The sequence below is a fragment of the Strix aluco genome, chromosome Z (genome assembly GCF_031877795.1).
Source record: "Strix aluco isolate bStrAlu1 chromosome Z, bStrAlu1.hap1, whole genome shotgun sequence".
In the NCBI taxonomy this organism is placed as follows: Eukaryota; Metazoa; Chordata; class Aves; order Strigiformes; family Strigidae; genus Strix; species Strix aluco.
Window position 1 is genome coordinate 28,314,900 of NC_133971.1, and position 18,781 is coordinate 28,333,680.

At 40.4% G+C, this 18,781-nt stretch overlaps 1 protein-coding gene across 3 annotated transcripts in view; it reads left to right on the forward strand.

The window, feature by feature from the left end:
* Positions 1 to 18,781, forward strand: part of MRPS27 (mitochondrial ribosomal protein S27) — a 47,764-nt gene that overhangs the window by 16,058 nt on the left and 12,925 nt on the right. For all 3 annotated transcript variants that reach the window (XM_074813037.1, XM_074813036.1, XM_074813035.1), the window contains exons 5-7: positions 15,155 to 15,269; positions 15,722 to 15,800; positions 17,098 to 17,213. In XM_074813037.1, coding sequence (XP_074669138.1) covers positions 15,155 to 15,269; positions 15,722 to 15,800; positions 17,098 to 17,213 — 310 coding nt within the window. The remainder of the gene's footprint in view (positions 1 to 15,154; positions 15,270 to 15,721; positions 15,801 to 17,097; positions 17,214 to 18,781) is intronic.

Here is an 18,781-nt window from a genome sequence, read left to right on the forward strand (position 1 = left end):
TTTTTCTTTGCAATGTGGGAAAGAAAAGTTTATCCAGGAGGCTACTATGACTGCTAATAATACTTACACAGGCAGTTTCATGACACTGTTGGTTTTCTACCATGGAAACAGTATCAACTCCTGCAGGGTACAACAGAAGTAGAGCTGGAACCAAAGCATCTCTCTGACATTTCTGTGCATGAGAATTCCTGTTCTGCACCACCTTTATTAAGAAGATTGTCAGTGTGGTTGAAAGATGGCAAGTCGTGCGCTGGAGAAGAAGGATAAAGGCACTAAAATATTTTTTCCTGTGTTACCTCAGCCAATATATGAAATACAAGGCTCACGTGCATTTCCAGGAGAACTTCCCTTCATTTTACTGTATACAAGGGAAAATCTGTATGATCTTTATTTTAAACACATTATTGTTGTATATAAGCCTGCTGTGTTCCATGGGGCATGTAAGATGAACACAGTCTGATAAGCACGTAAAAAAGGCCCACACCATCTTACTGGACTTCCTAATAGTAGAGAAAAGTGTTTTGTGCTTCGTTGGTTACAGTGAAGATGTTCTACTTAGTAGTATGATCCATTAGAGTATCTGTTTTGTTCTCTGAGAATACCTGTGGTTTGGTGCATGTTGCTGCATAGTATGTAGTAACAGGTAGTAAGTAGATGTGATGCAGGTTCCAGAAGGTGAAAGCCTTTGGAAATGGAAAGAACATTAAGATGACCGTGATAAGGATGAAATAATACACTACAGGTATAGATCTGATCATCTTTTGTTCTATTATACACCATTGTAGACCAAATGGTTATAAAAAATCAAAGTTACTGTGACAGGGAGGAGACTTCAGCATACATCTTTCTTCAGCTTGTAAACGATTGGGAATGTTAATTTTCAAATAGCTGGCAGTTTTTATTTACAGAAATGGATGTTTATGCTCTTGTAGGACTGAAAATGTTTGGTCAACGATCAGTTATTGAGAAATTTTAAGAAATATCAGATTTTATCCATCAGGCTGTAGATTTCTTTCTGGTCCCTGTAAAAAAGAAATTTGAAAAGTCAGCTTACATTTCTTGATTCCAGTGGTTCATTTTTTATAAATACTTCCATCTTCAGAAATGTCCAAAAACATTAGAGTGAAGAACAAAAATGAAAATAAACAGGTACATTTACTCAACTTGTATGGCTGCTTATTTCTGCATATACATTTGTGCCTGTGAAAAAGTATTCTGCTCCCTAAGAGGAGAAGAAGCTTGTATTGCAAACAGACCCACAAAACAATGCTTTACTGTAGTTGAATAGCAGTACCAATAAGTAAAGGTCATAGTTTAACATTTTCCTGGGGTGATTTCTGAGGTTATTACTCTCTCTGTTTCCCAGAAATGGGAAATTAAGATGCAAATTTCTGAATGTAAGATGTCCAGTAGTAAAATGAAAAAAAATGGTTATGCAGGGTGCCTACTTTTTTGGGTTTGGTGGGGGGTTTTTTTGTTGTTTTAATGCTGCTTTAATAGTGAGCTATTTTTAAAGCTGCGTTCTTCAGATAACATATCTATACTGTCTACTGGAATGAGGCCAGTTGCATTTTCAGTGATTCTCTGTACCAAGCACTCCTGTCACTCTGCACATCTACCTGTGACTGTTCCTTCTGGCAGAGTCCTTGTTAATTCTTTCTATTTCTGTCCTTTACTTGGTAAATCTTTGGTTCCTAGGCAGAATAATGCCTTCCTTACTCTTTCTTTTTGTTTTGGAGGGGGATGGGGGGTAGGACGGGGTGGGGCAGGGGAAGTTTAGATAGAAGCCCAAGCCCCTCCTATCAGCTGATGATATACCCTTACCCATTTCCTAAAATCCTAGCATGTCCCCTGTCCCTAAAGGAGAATGTCCCCAGGCTTTTCAGCTGCTGCCCTGTCTCCCCTTTGCTACATCAGTTTGAAAGCCTGAGGATCTCTGTTAAATGTGGAGTTGGCCATTTCAGGAATAATGCTGTGGCAGCTCTCAGCAGTTGGTTTCCATCTTCACCACCATGACAGATTTTGTGGGACACTGGGCTGCACATTTGTGAAAGGTGCTGGAGTTTCCTTGCCTCCTAACTTTAGTCCAGTTAATGATCCATGTGCATGTCTGGTGTGCCAGGTCCTCAGTGGATTGAGGCAGATCCCTAGTAGCTGCCAGAACCACGTGTTGTCTCTTTGGACCAGGTGAAGATTTGACCCAGGATCTAGTTCAGGGAGCATTAAACAGCCAACAAAGAAAGCTTTCTTGAATTTGTTGTTAAAATTAGCAAAGGGTATACAAGAGAGCAAGCAGCTGGTAGTAACTCCTGTTTTCTCAGCTGTAAATGTAGGCACAGTAAACATTCCTTTCTCTTGCTGAAAAATGAATGGGGATTTTATTTTTTTATTTTGTTTTTCCCCTTCACTGTAGAGCTTGTCAAGCTGAAAGCACATGGATTTTGGCAACTGGCTTTGCAAGCAGATTTGCACCTTTATGAGTAGTATCTTCTTCCAAGAACTGGTGTAGATATAAAGATGTCTTTAATCTCTAAAGTCAACTTTATGATCATCCTCTTTAAATTGTAATTTATTTAATTCTGATTCTCCTCTTTCACTACTGTTTTCATTTAACAAAGGGGAAAAATACTCCTTCCTTCAGTCTAATCAGCCACTTTCTACGTAGTTCCATTAGGGAGTGAGCAGAGCATGACTAAATCCAGCCACAAGCAAAATAGATGGCCTCTGGCAGCAGACAGCTGGGAGTAAAATGGACAGCCCACCCCCTCCCTTGCCTACACTGGCTGTGCCAAAGCTCTGACAAACCAGACTGGCTGCTGGTGCTTGTAACTGGGAGTGGATGAAGTATAGCAGCTACTGTGAGAGTATGACAGAGGAGCATTTGCAGCAGCAGTAGTACACTCTTGCTTTCTCTGTAAAGGAGTTTCTTTTTTTGTCTCCCATTGAAGTTACTGTCCTGCAGCAATCACTCCTTTCACAGTTTCCCTTGTCCGGGTTAAGTCATGAAGCAGCAAGTTCATCTTATGTAAGATACTGTGTTGTTTTGAAAGTCATGATTCTTTGGGAGGAATAAAAGCCAGACTGAAACACATCTGGTACATAATTGCACACTGTTGTAGTGTTTTCCCCTCTCTTCTGTGTTTATTCTCCTGTTCAGTGGGTACCATGACATGTATAAGCCTCCTATACTGTGAGTGCCTTGGAGAACTGGATGCTTGTAAATGTCAGTTTGGAGTCAGAATACAAGATACAAGCGGGCCACTGCAACAGGGCAAAGTCATGGGGCAACCTGGCCTTGCATCATACACTGCTTCTCATCAGCAAAGCCAGTAGTGGGTTATACATACAGCTAACAGTCTTGGCTGTATTCTTGTCTCAAAAGGGGAGGAACTACAAAAATATGCCTTTGCATTTTGAAATCGTCTGCCTGTTTTGAGTAGCAGAACCTCGTTTTACTGCGCAGCTTGTACCTACCTACGCAAGAGAACATTTGTCCTACGGTACATGGAGTACTTAAAGTGAGGTACTGTCTCATCCCACGCAGTGGGTTACAAGGGGGGGTGAATTTTTTGAATTCCCCGAGAGCCTGCCTGCTGGGTGGAAGAGCCAGTCTCCACTTGTTAGAGCAGCAGGGTGAGCCGAATCACCACAGTGACTCCGAGGAACAATTGTACTGGTGACTTTATTAACTGACCACTTCAGAGAGTGAATGGAGACAATTTGGCAACAATCAACTGGTAACCCTCCAGGATGAGACTGTTTTCCTAATAACCCGTCAGTGATCAACCAATCGCAATTCAATTCCTACAAAACTGATACACATGAATATATGTAAGAAAGAGAGCGAGCAGAAAGAGGAAAGAGAGGAGGAGGGGATAGGAAAAGGGGAATCACCACCCTTGGATCCTGCATTGTCTCAGAGTAGCCAGCTTGGTCTGTAGGTGGTGGGTCGACAAAGACACACGTGGGGTGTTGCCTGTATATAGCCTTTCTTACGCATCCGCAGTAGGTTGTTCCAGAAGGGTCTCATTTTCTCTGGCTTGTACCTGCGCAGTGAGGCGAGTTCTGTCTCTGGGCAACCCCAGGAGGGAGGGGGAGAGAAACAGCCCACCGCCCCTCCTCCGCAGTGCTTGCTCTGCTTCTCCCCCATAGGGCATCCAACTCAAGGTGTTTGAGACATCCTCTTTATGAACAGTTTCTTGTTTAGGAAAAGTTTGTTACAGGTACCTACTATCTCTCTCTTTAACAGATCTGACGGTACAGTATTTTTCTGAAAAAAATAAAACCAATCACAAAGCTGGTGAGAGCTCACAAATTCCAAACTGCCTGACAAAATGCTTGAGTCTATTTTGCCATGTTTATCCTTGATTTGCTTACTGGTCTGTGTGCTTGACATCATACTCAATGGAATAAAGGACATTGCTGTCCCCCTGGGCTTGGAAGAAGTTAAATACACTAAGACATATGCTGACTAGAAGTTAAGCTCTGAACTACTGTGATTGGGTAACTTACTGTCATTAGGGAACAGTTAAAAATGTATCATGAAGGACTCAAGGATTTTTGTTTTTCATTGCTAAAAATATTTTTCTCAGCAAAATGCATGGTTGGAAGAACAAAAAAGTATCAATAAGCTGTTGCTCCTTGAGACATGACATGAAATATAAATGGATTCATGGTAGACTGCCTGGTAGCCAAGACCTGGCTATGCACCTATGGTTTACTTTTTGGAAATGGTTGCCTTTTTGACAGTGACTATGTCTGAAACTAGAGGTGAGCATCAGGTGTTTTGTCCCCTCTGTTGCAGGTGTTTATGCTTAATATGAAAACCTTATTTGTTTACCTTGACAGCTTATCATGTAGCTCTGCCTGTGGTCATGAGGTGTAGAAGGACAGCAATGCACAAGGAAATCAGACTTTAACAGTGAAGAATGAAAAGGGCACAGATGGTAGTCAAGAGTAGGTTAACTTGAACTGTGGGACTATGGCAACAAATCTGAAAGGGTGAAACCTGAACTGTACGTATGCAGTATTTGAAGTGTTTGGCAGCAAATGTAAGGTTTGGCTCTTCCCTTGCTTAAGTTGACTACTAAGATCCATTTGTATTCCTGCAGCAATCTCTTGCTAGCACCTCCTTTTTGCTTAGGTTCCATGTGGTGTGGAAACTGAACAACTTTGCAGAATAAATGGTTTGGCTCATATGCTTCTGTATTGCAGCCTTTGATACTAAAGCCAGAGGAATACATTGCTTGTAATCTGTGCAAGTTCAGCTGTGATCAAACTGAAAAGCATCAAGGGTTGTGTCAGTGGGTGTAACATTACAGTAGTTTGAAGGTAGTGTGTGGTGTATTTCTGGGAGGTATTTTGTGAAGCATGAAGAATTTGAGTAGAATAAATGGAAAATGCAACATTGGTAGAATGAGGATTCCAGCTCTCAGTGAATTAGGTCTCTGACAAAATGATGTTAATTTTGTCTCAGGTTAAATTTAGGTTGTATGTTGGGCACTGTTAAAAAGTTGCTGTTTGCAAATACTGGAATAGCAATGACTAGTTACAGGGTGGATTTTTTTCCTGCTCTTAAAATGTCACTTGACTTTTGTGGACAGCAATTTTTATGCATACCCATAAAGTGTTCATTTTTTAATATAATGTGAAAGGGGTGTACTGTCATCATTTAAGCTTAGCACTAGAAGGCAGAAATTCCTCAGTGTTGGTCCTAACTCTTGATTCAGTTCCCTCTGATACTGAATGAACTATTATAAAACTTGGAGTCACTGTCTTGTCAGCTTGAAAAGCCTTTGGTGTTACCTCTCTGTCCAGACTGGTTAATGGTTACTGGAATGCAGGCTTCACTGTGGCATCCCTGCAATAGTTGTTGGCTAAAATTGGAGGTTTTCTAAAGCTTCTGAAGTAATTTATTTTTAAAAATGAAACATCTAACTAGCTTTGAAGCAGTTTATTCCCTAAAATCATATAAGCTTACAGATAGCTTTGGTTGAAGAATGCCCATGACATAAGTACCTTTTGGGCACCCAGAAGGTTTTAAACTCACTTCCAATATAGTTCCAAGTGGAAACAAGCTTTCTGCTAGAAACAGACTTTCTGGCAGTATTTAGCAGGAGATCTCTTTCACTCTGCAACATGAACTAGGTGCAAAGTTGATTTCAGCAATTATGAATGACAAATGGGCTTTCACAAACATTTCTTTTTAATTTTGAAAATTAATCTAGTTGATAACTTGGGTACCAGCTTTCAGACAGGTAGAGAATTAATTGAACTAATGACAGGTGTATCTGGGCAAGTAAAATGGTAACAATCAAATCAGTACTTTACTTATACATGCCATTTTTTACAGCCTTTGTGTTAATCATTTGTCAGAGACATGAGTAAAGATTCCAGCAGAACTGACCCTTTGTTGAGCTTTAATACAGCAAATTTTAGCCTGACACAGTTAGAAATTGCTGAGATTCAGAAATCTCCCAGAAGCAAGAAATGTAGTGTATTATACGGTTCTTAATTTCTCTGTATATGTTTTTGTGTGCCAGGATACTAGTAAAAGATATAATTAATGGAAGAGTTGATTCTAAATTCAACTTTATTTTGGTTGCATGGGGACAAGGAAAGGCACTAGAGAGTATCTTACCAAATCACTATAGCAACAGCTCACCACATCATTCCCCGTGTTTTCCTCAGCCTATGATACCGTCTATTCAATCACTAGATTACTAATGGCATTTATATTCAAAACCAGTTATTTCAACTGTAAGCCCAGAAGTATGTTTAATAGAAATTCTAGGAGCTGTGTCCTTTACAGTCAGTAGTTTGGGGAAATGTTAGGCTTTTTATTATTGTTGTTATTATGACAAGACTTTTCCTTTTGCTTGTTAACTGTTGCTCTTTGAGTTAATTTCAGCTTTATGGTGAAAGTAATATGGATTCTTCATATGTGTGAGAAGAAAATCTGGTTTTCCTGCCTGTCTTTTCCAAAAGGAGTGGGAAAGGTGGAGGGTGTTGAGTAACAAGACACTATTATCCTAGGAGGATGAGAAAGATAGAGATACTATATTAAAGTGTCCCTTTATTTGTTTTCTTTCCACTGGGGATATGACTAAGCAACAAGAAGTAAAGCAAATTTCCCATGCTATTCACCTCATCGTTGTATCTTGATTGTAAAGGAGTAAAGCCAGAAGGGGGGATTGCTTGTTTCATAGTTTTTGTTTGAAATAAAGCTTCTGAATGTTACAGAAATGACACGGTTTTATTTTCTGCATGAAACGGGACCAGGAACCACCACCTTTTCTTGATAGCAATATTTGTACCATCACAATGTTCTTTTCTCTACCAGTGACACTGAGGATCCCCAAATGGACAGTTTGAGCTTTAGTGAGCTAGCTGGTGACTTTCCCTTTAACCTGTCATGTTTAAATATTATGGTTAGAACAAGGAACCGTGTTGATACTGTATTTTTAAATGCTAAGACCTTTAGTTTCTAGCTAGACAAGGCCTGTGACTGATGTCCTATTATGTCAGATTGAGGCATGCAGAGCACCTTCGACCAAGCTGAAACAGAAGAAATCCTGCCTCGTGTTCTTTTGAGAAGTGTACTTCCATTGGTGTCCTGCTGGGGAGTGCATAGTTCTGGAGTATTTTGAATCCACATGGCTAGAGGAGCCTTTCAGTAAACACATTTAACAGCCTGGAAGAGTTGTCCCAGGGACAAAGAGTGTACTGAGAAGCAGTGTGTTTGAGCTGGGCTTTGCTTTTTCAGTCTGATTATGAACTGATTAGTATAAAAGTTCAAGGCATTCAAGGCGAGCCTGTGGGATACTTGAGTTGATCAAGTTATATGAAGGATTCCTCCTCTCTGTGCTTTACAAATGATTCTAGAGGAGTTTGAGACTGACTGTAACCTGTTGGCAGAAGGTTGGAAGAGCTGCTCCACTCCGGTTCTGTTATGTTCGCTGCCTGTGAATGGAAGGACAGGTAAATAATTTAGGTACTTTTCAGAGCCAGGAATCCAGGTAAATTGCCCCAGACTTTGCTGTAGGCTCTGGATCTCTTGCTGTTACTGTTTCTTTTGTGGTGGTTCTTACGTCTATTTATGTATAAGCAAAACATTTCTTTTGTGCTGCTATGAACTGCTTCTCCATTCATACATTGTTTTGAAATTTGTAACATTTATCTAGGATTTTACAACTATTTGATGATATTATTTTTTCTTTTTAATATAATAAGGCTGTTCCTTGTGTTTTACTCACAAAGGTGCCTTAAATCCATCGAAAGGTAGAAAAAGCATTTAGTGATACAAGAGATTGACAGCAATGGGCAGAAATGCTTCTTGTATCAGAAATCCAGCTTGTCATTTGTTAATCTACTCTAATAACTACCTATCAAAGTAGCTAGGTCAGTAAAGGATAAACTACGTCCTAGCTGCTATGTGGTTGATTGCTGTATGTGATAGAAAGAGACTTTGGAAAGCGGAGCTTTCCATGCAGGGGTGTGGTTTTGAGCACTGCAATAGCTAGTCTGAGACTACTGAATGGTGAATTCTGTGACTTCAGTTGTTAGGAGAGAGTGGTTACCAGGGTGATATCCTGAGACTTCCTAAATGACTGCATAGTATGTACTTCTACCTAAAATATCTCCTCTCCCAGATCTGGTCCTTTGACCAAGTATAAGGGTTAAGAAACAGGTAAACCTGTAATATCGGGGTGGACAGAAATGAAAGCTGGATGTGGTATAACTGGAAAGCAAGACCCGATACTAAAAGTATTCTTTAAGTCTTCTGTTTATCCTTGATGTTTGACTGTGCTTCTGTACTGTAGTTTATCTGTATCTAAAAACTGATCGTTTAGGCCTGTTTTGAGGCTGCATTCATTGGTGTTAGAGCTCTGTGCAGCTCCTGAACAAAAGACGCTGTGCAAGAAATACACATTCATGTGGAGGAAGAGCAAGCCTCATTTAGAAGAATTACTTTTATGGTCAAAGCAACCAAGAGCTAAATTAGTTTAAAATCAAAGATCAGGGAAAGTCAATAAAATTTAAAACAGAGTAAGGGCTGAATGTGGGCTTTCTTCAGGGAGTCTGCAAACCACTTTCTTCTTGTGTAAGAGCACAATTCTGCCTCAGCATCAGACTGTCCTCTGTTATAGTTGACTTGTCTGATTTTTTTAAACCTGTCCTGTTACTGCTTTTGATAACTGATTTCGTATACTACGTATACTAGTTCAGTTTTTTATTTCAACACAAAAGGAAAGTGTTCCGTCTGTTTCTGCTTGAGTGTAGGCAGTTAATGCATGAGTTATTTCCTATAAGTCTGATATGTTTATACGTGAAATTTTTAAAAGGATGCATACAAAGAAAGGTGTATGCTAAGACACAGGCAAAGAAGAGATGGAAAAATAGTTTTGTTCCTGTTTAAAAGGAAATTTCAAGCAACAGAGATTTTTTTCAGGGCTGTTGCCTTTGATGCTGACACATGAGCAATGCCTCTGGGTCCATTTAAAATGTAGACGATTTTTTTCCCAAGGCCCATGGCTTGAAATGACAGACAAAGGGAGAGTTTTGGGTGACGTTTCCTTAGCCTTCCAGTTTCCAAGCTAAGCCCGCCTGGAATCCATTTGATCATTATGCACTGTAGCTTAAAAAATGTGCCTGGGAAGAAACAAATGTGGCATTGCCAAGGAGCTTCACAGCCCTGTATGACTTGTGTAAAATGTGGAGTGGCTTTGGATTCATTCCATTGAGAGAGCTTCTTCCTGGCTCGCAGAGACATTTCTTACGATATTTATTCATTTTAAGTCTCCTTAGATTTTACTTTGGACTTTTTTGAATTTTAAGTAGATGAGACAAAATCTGGCACTCTCCCCTTCTGATTAAAGCAAATGAACATGTAAATCCATATTTCTCTCCATTCTAAAAGAAGTGAGAGATCTAAAGTATAGGTGGAAGAAATTTGTTACAGTGACTACCACCAGGTAGGTTCCTTCCTTTCTTGGACTAGATCCTACAAGGCTATGAAACCTTTTTGGTTTTAACTCTGACGAAAGCACAGTAACATATCTAAACAATGTATATTAGAGATAATGAAAGAATGGAGATGGCTCAGTGACCTTCTGTTGTTAATTTCTCCAATTCCTTGCAATGTGACAGAAGATGGTACATAAGAACAGAGAACAACATTATGCTACAAGAGGTTTATTTATTTAAGGAGTTGGTTTTATGTATGGTAATGCAAAATTAGCAAATCAAAATTGTGGTGAAATTTATAAAGCCCTGAAGAAATCTGAAGGCCTAAGAGATCATACAGTTCCATGCACTGGGTGTGTATAGATCATTACAGAATACTTTCTCATTAGTTTCAGACAAAGTTGGAGATAGTAAGGGGACTCTTCTTCCTGTTTCACAGATGGGGAAAAAAGAAAAAACAGTGCATCGCACAAGGATAGCCTCGTACCAGGAATTGGATTGACCCTAAGAAAGCCACAGAACAGAAAATGGCAGCTTCTGATCATCTTAGCAAAGAATTAGAACAAATCTGTGGATCTGACTTTCCCTCTGTACAGCAGAGCTGTTTCTGGTAGTCTATCACTTCTGCAGCACTTGCTCTTCTGTAGTCCAGCAAGTTTTCCTTTACTGTCTTCCTCATTTGTGACTGTCCTGAAAGCAATGAAATCCCCTGTACCAAACCTAGGGAAAAGAATACAGTCCAGCATGTTGGTGCTTCCGTTTGCTCCCAGGGGTGCTGTATTACTTCCTTCCCTTGAGAATACGAAGTATGTGAAAGCAGCACTAGAGTGCATCACCACTTGATGGCACCAGACAAATCTGAAAGAGCATTTAAAATAAATAAAGAAAGGAAGAAACTCAGCTTTTCTGCAGTGTGGGAGGGCACCAGCTGAAGTAAGTCATGCTTGCTGTATTAGTAGAGCACTCCATAAAGCACTCAGCATTTGATAAACTTTTCCAGTGTTCAGTTTCTTTAACACAGCATGAGTACTTCAGCAGTGTTCTAAATAATGAGCAGTGGGGCCTTATGCAGGGAATTAGTAAACTAAAAATTTATTCTTAGCCTAATGTGCTGGCCGGTTCGTGAGCAAGAGAGTGTACACTTGGTTGGCTAAAAATGTTCTGGTTGCCTTGTACCGAGGCTGTACACTTACTGTATCTCTTCCAGGTTATAATCATTTTGCAAGTACAAAGCAATGGTTTAATGAAAATCAAGTTTCTGGACTGCATCATTTGAACAATTTTCCAAAATAAGGGGAATTCTAGTATCATTGCACTGTGTGCTGTTAAGAGTCACAATGACCTTGATATTCCAGGAACTCCTTGTCTTACACATATTCATCTTCTTGGTCCCTGTGGGGACACATGATCTCAGGTCAGTGACTAGAAGGATGACCATATTGATTCTTTAGCCATTAACATTAAAATGTACCAAGAGGGAACTCCCCTAGTACTGTTATGGATGCTTCTCCTTGTCTTTTCTGAACACATAATAAGAATCTTGTGCTTCTCAGGTTTTTATTAGTTCTCAGAAAAATGAGTTTCAGCAACAGACATCTGCAAGATAGCCTCCTGGTCTTTCCATTAGACATACAGCAATTGCTAGAGGCTCCCTTTATTTAATTCACTCTGAATCCTTTGCTTTCTGTAGTTTTAGCTTCCTTCTGTCTTTTCATCTGTCCCTGAACATATTGCCATGCTTAATTATATTCTGTTTTGTGTTTTGTGGAGAAAGAGAAGGAGGAGGATGTTAATGCTTGTCAAAATGACCAGCAATCTCCTCTTTTCCCTGATTCCCTTTCAAATAAAAATGTCTGCCACCACATTTGGTTAGTTTGTCTAGGTTAGCTGAAAAAACAGATACTCTGTTGGCTTCTCTTCTGAGTTAGTAGAATAGAGACAGAGCTCATCCCAGAATAATATGAATCAGAAACAATTAAAGATTGCAGTGTACTTGTTTGTCTTTCACTTCCAATTCTCCTTCTACCACATCATGGATTAATGGAAGTCTGTAGTGTTGAGGGATCGTGTACATGCATATGTATTACATTCTTGTTGACACGGATACAGAAGAATTTTGGCACCAGTCCCATCTCTTCATTCCCAGGCAACTGTTTTGCAATTAATTGTTAGAATTAACCAGAAAGTTCTTCGGCTGAGAAGCTGTTTGCTTTTTATTTGCATAGTACCTAGCACAGTGGAGTTCTGGTCCGAGTGTAAAGATCTTAGTAGATCTTTAATCTTTTATCTCAATACATACAGTAATTATATCTGATAGATCATGTGGTTGCCCATACACACACACATACACTGAAGTCAGTCCCAGCCCTACAAAGCTCATGGGAAGATTTTTTTTAAAGAGTTTTTATAACATGCCTCTGAATTTTGTGCATATAGATTCCAGAAACTTGTGTTGATTGAGGATCAATTTCATCCTGTTTTTAGACCACATCACATCCCTGTTAGGCCTTTTACTGTCCAAGCGCAATTTGACTTTGAAACCTTGAAGCATTTTGCTATTACAGTAGGCTGTAGCATTCTCAAGGTGCAGGAGGTATTGAGCGCTCTCGCACTGTGGTGTACTCAAGAGAATAAATACAGCTCTGCAAAAAGGAGAATATTCAAACCCATTAAAACCTTTGGGCTTTTTTTAAAAAAAATGTTTGCTTTCCTTCTGTGTAACTAATTAGTAGGAAGGATGCCAAAGATTGTATCAAAAGAAAGGTCTAAGTCTTTGAGAGCACCAGTGTCATGTTTTTATAAGACAAGTATGTTGTTTTGCTCTTGTGAAACAGTATTAACCATTTAATGAAGCAACTTTAAAAGATGCTGGGTGCTGGGTGTTGCACTCTGGACCCATTTTAAATGGCTGGTGAAACAGTCTGTAGCAATTAGATAATTGTTTCATCAAAATATGATTAAAACCAAATGCCTGTAATTGATGTTTCCTGTAAGCATTATTGAAACAGGACTTTAATGAAAGCAAATATACATTCTTGCTGTTCCCAATATTTGAACTCCAGAGGAAAGAAAATGGAAAGCAATTAGAGCAACAAAATGAATGTTAGTAATTTAATATTCAAAGCGTGCTTTTCTTTTTCTGTTAAATTCTAATTTAATGGGGAGATTTCGTGTGCCATTTACAAAACTTTGTATTTAGACTTTGTGTAGTTCTTCAGCTCCGCTTTTGGCACAGATGACTTCTGCATTCTGAAGGCTCTCTAGGCTGCAGTATTTTTCCAGGCTTGGTCATCTGTGTAGCCCTCAGGTGTGGGATGCAATACGCAGAGATTTACTGAGGGGGAAGGAGAGTTGGTGGCCATGTTAATCTGATAAATGTTCTGGAAAGCATGCTCACTCAGGTGGAAGAGCCAGCCCTGTCTCTAAATGGTGCTGCAGCTTGGCTTGAGGCTGAAAACATCTGCACATGAGCCCAGCTCAATCATCAGCATTTTCTACAGGAAGTGGCAGCCACTTCTGTGCTGGGGACTGAGTCTGGTTTTCATGCATACCATTTGAATTGAGAAAGGTTGTGTGCATCTCTTCACACTGGGATGTGAAATTCAGCCCAGGTCCAAGGCAGCAGCTCCTACCACTGTACTCTTAATTGATTCTTCAGTCTTTGCCAAAGGTAAAGCTCCATATGCTTTTTGTCACCACTTCTCCAAATACAGAGCAAAGTCTGAATAAGGATGAAATAAAAGAGGCTGAACTTAAAAGTATTTAATTTTACAAATTGGTTGAGCACTGGAGTAGGGTTGCCTGGGAAGAATACCTGAAGTCATGGCACAAGGTATCTCAGAACAGGTTAAAGAAACATCCGTCCAGAACAAGGCAGCCTGTGCAGGGGTGCAGGGGATGGCTCTCGAGCAGAGTTTCCCCTTGCATGAGTCACGCCTTAATGATGAAGCATTTCTAAAGCAAATGAAGCATGCAGCAGCCCAGAAATGGCCTGTGCTGAGGCAGTGTGCTTGCATCAGAAATAGCGTGGCCAGCAGGGACAGGGAAGTGATCCTGCCCCTGTACTTGACACTGGTGAGGCCACACCTCGATTCCTGTGTTCAGTTTTGGGCCCCTCACTACAAAAAGGACATTGAATTACTCGAGCGTGTCCAGAGAAGGGCAACGAAGCTGGTGAAGGGTCTGGAGCACAGGTCGTACGAGGAGCGGCTGAGGGAACTGGGGGGGTTTAGTCTGGAGAAGAGGAGGCTGAGGGGAGACCTCATCGCCCTCTACAACTACCTGAAAGGAGGTTGCAGAGAACTGGGGATGAGTCTCTTTAACCAAGTAACAAGTGACAGGACAAGAGGTAATGGCCTCAAGTTGTGCCAGGGAAGGTTTAGACTAGATATTAGGAAGCATTTCTTTCCAGAAGGGGTTGTTAGGTGTTGGAATGGTCTGTCCAGGGCGGTGGTGGAGTCGCCATCCCTGGAGGTGTTTAAGAGTCGGGTCGACATAGCACTGAGGGATATGGTGTAGTTGGGAACTGCTAATGTTAGGTTAATGGTTGGACTAGATGATCTTCATGTTCTTTTCTAACCTAGACAATTCTGTGATTCTGTGATTCTGAGGCACGATGAATTCTTAAGTGGTTGAAGTGAGGTATGAGTTAGAGTGGGAGACACCAGATGACACAAGCTCCAAAGGTTCAGACCCAGCTGTATTTTAATGTAATTCTGATACTTGCTGATGTCATCAGTCACGGAGCAGTGCTGCTCTTTGATGAGAACAGCAACAATACAGTGTTACGTGATCAGAAGAACAAGGTTGAAAAGTACTACAGTGTTTATAGCAATCTCCGTTAGCCTTTATAAATATACGAAGCTCTTATGGTATGCATCTTTTCAGAGGAAAACCATTAGGCTTTCTGGAAAGCGAGAAGTTTAAAATACTATGCATTTGTGAAAAGATCAGATTCCCCTTTTGTACACACACTATTAAAGTGTATCAAAGTTTTGTTTCTCTTACTTGAAAGGGCTAGATGAAGCTTTTTGAAGAGGAATGAATGACTGCGAAGTCAGATAAAGGCAAATTTATATTTGAGATCATGAAAGGTGGGGATTCTGAAACTTGTAGTTTGTTGATTATATGATTTCTGTCTGTAATAACAAATATTCATACTGTCACCTGGACTGTTACCATCCTTTAGGTTTCGGCATAGTCCAAATTGCTGGTACTTAAGAGACTGGACCATCCACTGCTGGATCAGACAGTGCTTAAAATATGGTGCACAAGACAAAGCCTTATACACATTAAAAAACAAGGTAAGTTTTTATGAGGAAAAGTCATGAATATATTTGATCAGCTTTTTCAGACAAGTGTGGCTTGCCAGGAATTCCTACTGCAGCCAGGTCATGTGGACTGTGGTTTTAAGTTCATATATTTCTTTGTTAAAACAAAAATTAATGTTGCGCTTGAATTTTAGCTGAAGCACCTTTTATTTCCTCTTCTTACCCAGGAAGCTTTGTTTTTAAACAGTGTTGGTGTCCAAACATGCTAGATGAAGGGGAGGCATAAAAACCTGATAGGCAATACCCCTCTTCATCCCAAAGGCTCAGATAAAATGCCAAAACAAATCTAAAACATCAAAAGTTAGAAGGTCTACATCACAGGAGCCGTGCTAATCTTGTGTTGCTTGACTGACTGTATAGTGCTATGCTTGGGAAGATATGAACAGCAGATTTTCACACTGATTATTTTTCCTGCTTCTCTTCAGGTTCAGTATGGAATTTTCCCAGATAATTTTACATTCAATATTTTGATGGATTCTTTTATAAAGCAGAAGAAATATGAAGGTAAGATAATATGTACCAGTTCTGCATCCTTCATTGTATGCTCTCATATCTGCAGAGCCTTTATTTGAATTAAAAACTTTTAGCTGCATTTTCTCAAAATCACCTTAAAAACACACCTTCTCCTTCCTTTAAATTACTTTTCTGCATGTTTATATCTCATTTCTGTTGGGTTTTTATTCGTTATATAATTTTGAAACACATACACTTCACAGTTTCAACTGTGATTAGTCCCATTCCAAGTGTAAATCAACTTCTCCAGTTTTACAAGTCTGACTTACATCCTAATGACATCACCGGAGTTATTAGTGACAATTAGAGTGTTATAAGAATTGGAATGCATATTGGTAGAGTTTATCTTACCTACATTTAGCTGTTCAAAAAGCTGCATATCCAAACCATTTGTCTAGACTTTCCGTCTGTCACTGGAAAGCACCAGCTATGCTGAACTGTCATGTTGAGGTGTCTGTCTTTCCCTGTTAAGTGTTTTAAGTGTTGAGATGAATAATCCTATCATGTTTGATGACAAATATTTAAGATTTTCATTTCACTGCAGGTTTTCTGGTACTGTAGACTTGCAGTGAGCTTTTCTTTGCAGAAGCATCTTGTAAAATCAGCTGAAAGGGACAGTAGAATCGCAGGGCTTGTTTGTAGCTTTTATCATGAAAATTTTGCTAAATAACAGATTAATACATATATTTATTGTAGTTTGAGAGCCACCCCTATCTGAATTCTTCCTTATTCCATCCATATTTCTTTTCTGTGGCAGGCTCAAGCCTTTTGTTTAACAAACTGTCCTTCCTGACAGAGAGTGTCACTGGAACTCCCTGTGGAGCTCCTCCAGAGCACTGTTTGCTGAATGCACTGAGTGCTGTGGGTGATCTGTGACATTTCTGCTGCATTGTACTCTCCTGTCACCTTAAGGGCAGTGAATTTAAGCCAGTTTTCTCTTGTTTGTAATCTAAACACAAGAACAAAGAAGTAATTTGTAAGGATTTTTTAAAAAATTTTAATGATTGAAGGGATGAGCAAAGAAGAGACAATTGAAGAGTTTAGAGCTGAGTTTGGAAAGCTCCTTTGCTGTGGTCTCATGCTATTCCACCCATTCTTCCTTCTCACAGTGTGTTTGAATAACCCAAATGAGTAAGACTAATTCTATGCTAGTAGTCATAAGAAATCTTTAACTTTCTCCCTAGCTACTTCAAAACATACAGGAATGAAGTATCAGTGAACATGAGTGGGTGTGAAAGGGAGCTGTGTAAATCTGCACTTGCTGATTATATATTGTTTTCTTCCATAGATGCTATGTCAGTAGTAACAGAGATCATGCTTCAGGAAAGTTTTGATGAATTCTCAACACAGCTTCTTTCTCTCTATGTTTTATACCAGTATCTGACAACCAAGTCTGAACATACGGTAAGCTGACCACACTCAAAATGATACACAAAGCCTCCATTTCTCAGTGTCATGGTACAGTGATTTGGACATTCAGTCTTGAATATATTTTGGTTCCCCTAAGTTTACCTGGAGAAAATAAATACTCCATTTTTTTCATCATTTTTACAACAGCAGAATAAAGAAAAAAAGAGAAACAACAAAATATGAAAGCCATCAAATAACTTGTCACCACTTTTGCTCCTTTCTCTGAAAGGGAAGGTGTGTTGGGATTTTCAGATGTAATGTATGCCCATTGGAAGGTTATGAAATTACATTTCAGTTCCGTTCAAAGAGGGCTCTATCAGTTAACGCAAAAAAACTGTCACCTATTGTATAGGACCCTGTTAAGGCGAGTATTGCTCACCATTAGAGCTTGGGGTTGATGGTGGTGCAGAATTATAAGGCATTTTCACTAGGATTTTTACTATCCCATTTGTCTTTGGGTGTACTGTTTCTAGTATGTATTTGTATTAAAACTGAATTCATTACATCTCTCTTCTCTCCAAGGATTAGGGGTTTCTTGTTCACATCTCACTTGCTTAAGGCCAACATGACAGTTCGGACTCTTGGAAGTGGCATTATTCTACTTTTGCAGAAGGGGCTCAGATAGGTATCAGCAAAGGACTCTGCCATTTCCATCACTTCAGGAAGCTACTGTTCATGTAGTTTGGCACAAACCTTCTGTCCCGGTTTGAGCGAGTGACAGGGTGTTTTGGTAGCAGGGAAGGGGGCTAGAACAGTGGCCTCCTGTAAGAAGCTTCTCGAAGCTCCCCCAGCCCCAAGCCAGACCTGCCTTTGCACCAGGGCCGAGCTGATGAGCTGCACCTCTGTGATAATGTATTTAAGAAGGGAAACCTGGGAGAACTTGTGGGAGTTGTGAGAAGGAGTTGTGAGGAGAACATCTGTGCAAACAGCGAGGTCAGTGGAAGAAAGGAGGAGGAAGGGGGAGAGGTGCGCCAGAGCAGAGATGCCCGTGTATCCCATGGTGAGAGGGCAGGGCTGCTCCTCCCACCACCCATGGCGGTTTATGGTGGAGCAAATGCTGATTTGCACCCTGTGGGGGGCCCCACACCGGGACAGGTGACTGCATCTGAAGAAGGCCGAGACCCCATGGGAAGAAGCCACCACTGTTGTAGTTCAGCACTGGGAGGACTGCAACACATGGGGGTGACCTACACGCCCGTGGGAGTGACGCATGTTGGAGAGAGCTTGTGGAGCACTGACTCCTGTGAGAGGGGGACAGCACTGGAGCAGGGGAGGAATGACAGAAGTTCCCCCACCCCGAGGTGGAAGAAGCGGTGGGACTGACTGCACGGCCTGTTCCCAGTCCCTGTGCTGCTGGGGATTAAGGTCTAGAAATACCAGGAGCAAAGCTGAGCCTGGGAAGAAAGAGGAGGTGGTGGAAGGTGTTTTCAGGGTGTGGTAATGCTTCTCACAGTCCTACTCTGTCTGTTAAGTGTTGTTGTTGTGAGTGTGTATATTAATTTTTATTGGGTTTTTTTTTCTTTCCCCTAACAAGCCTGTCTTTTGCTTGTGCCTTAAAGGAT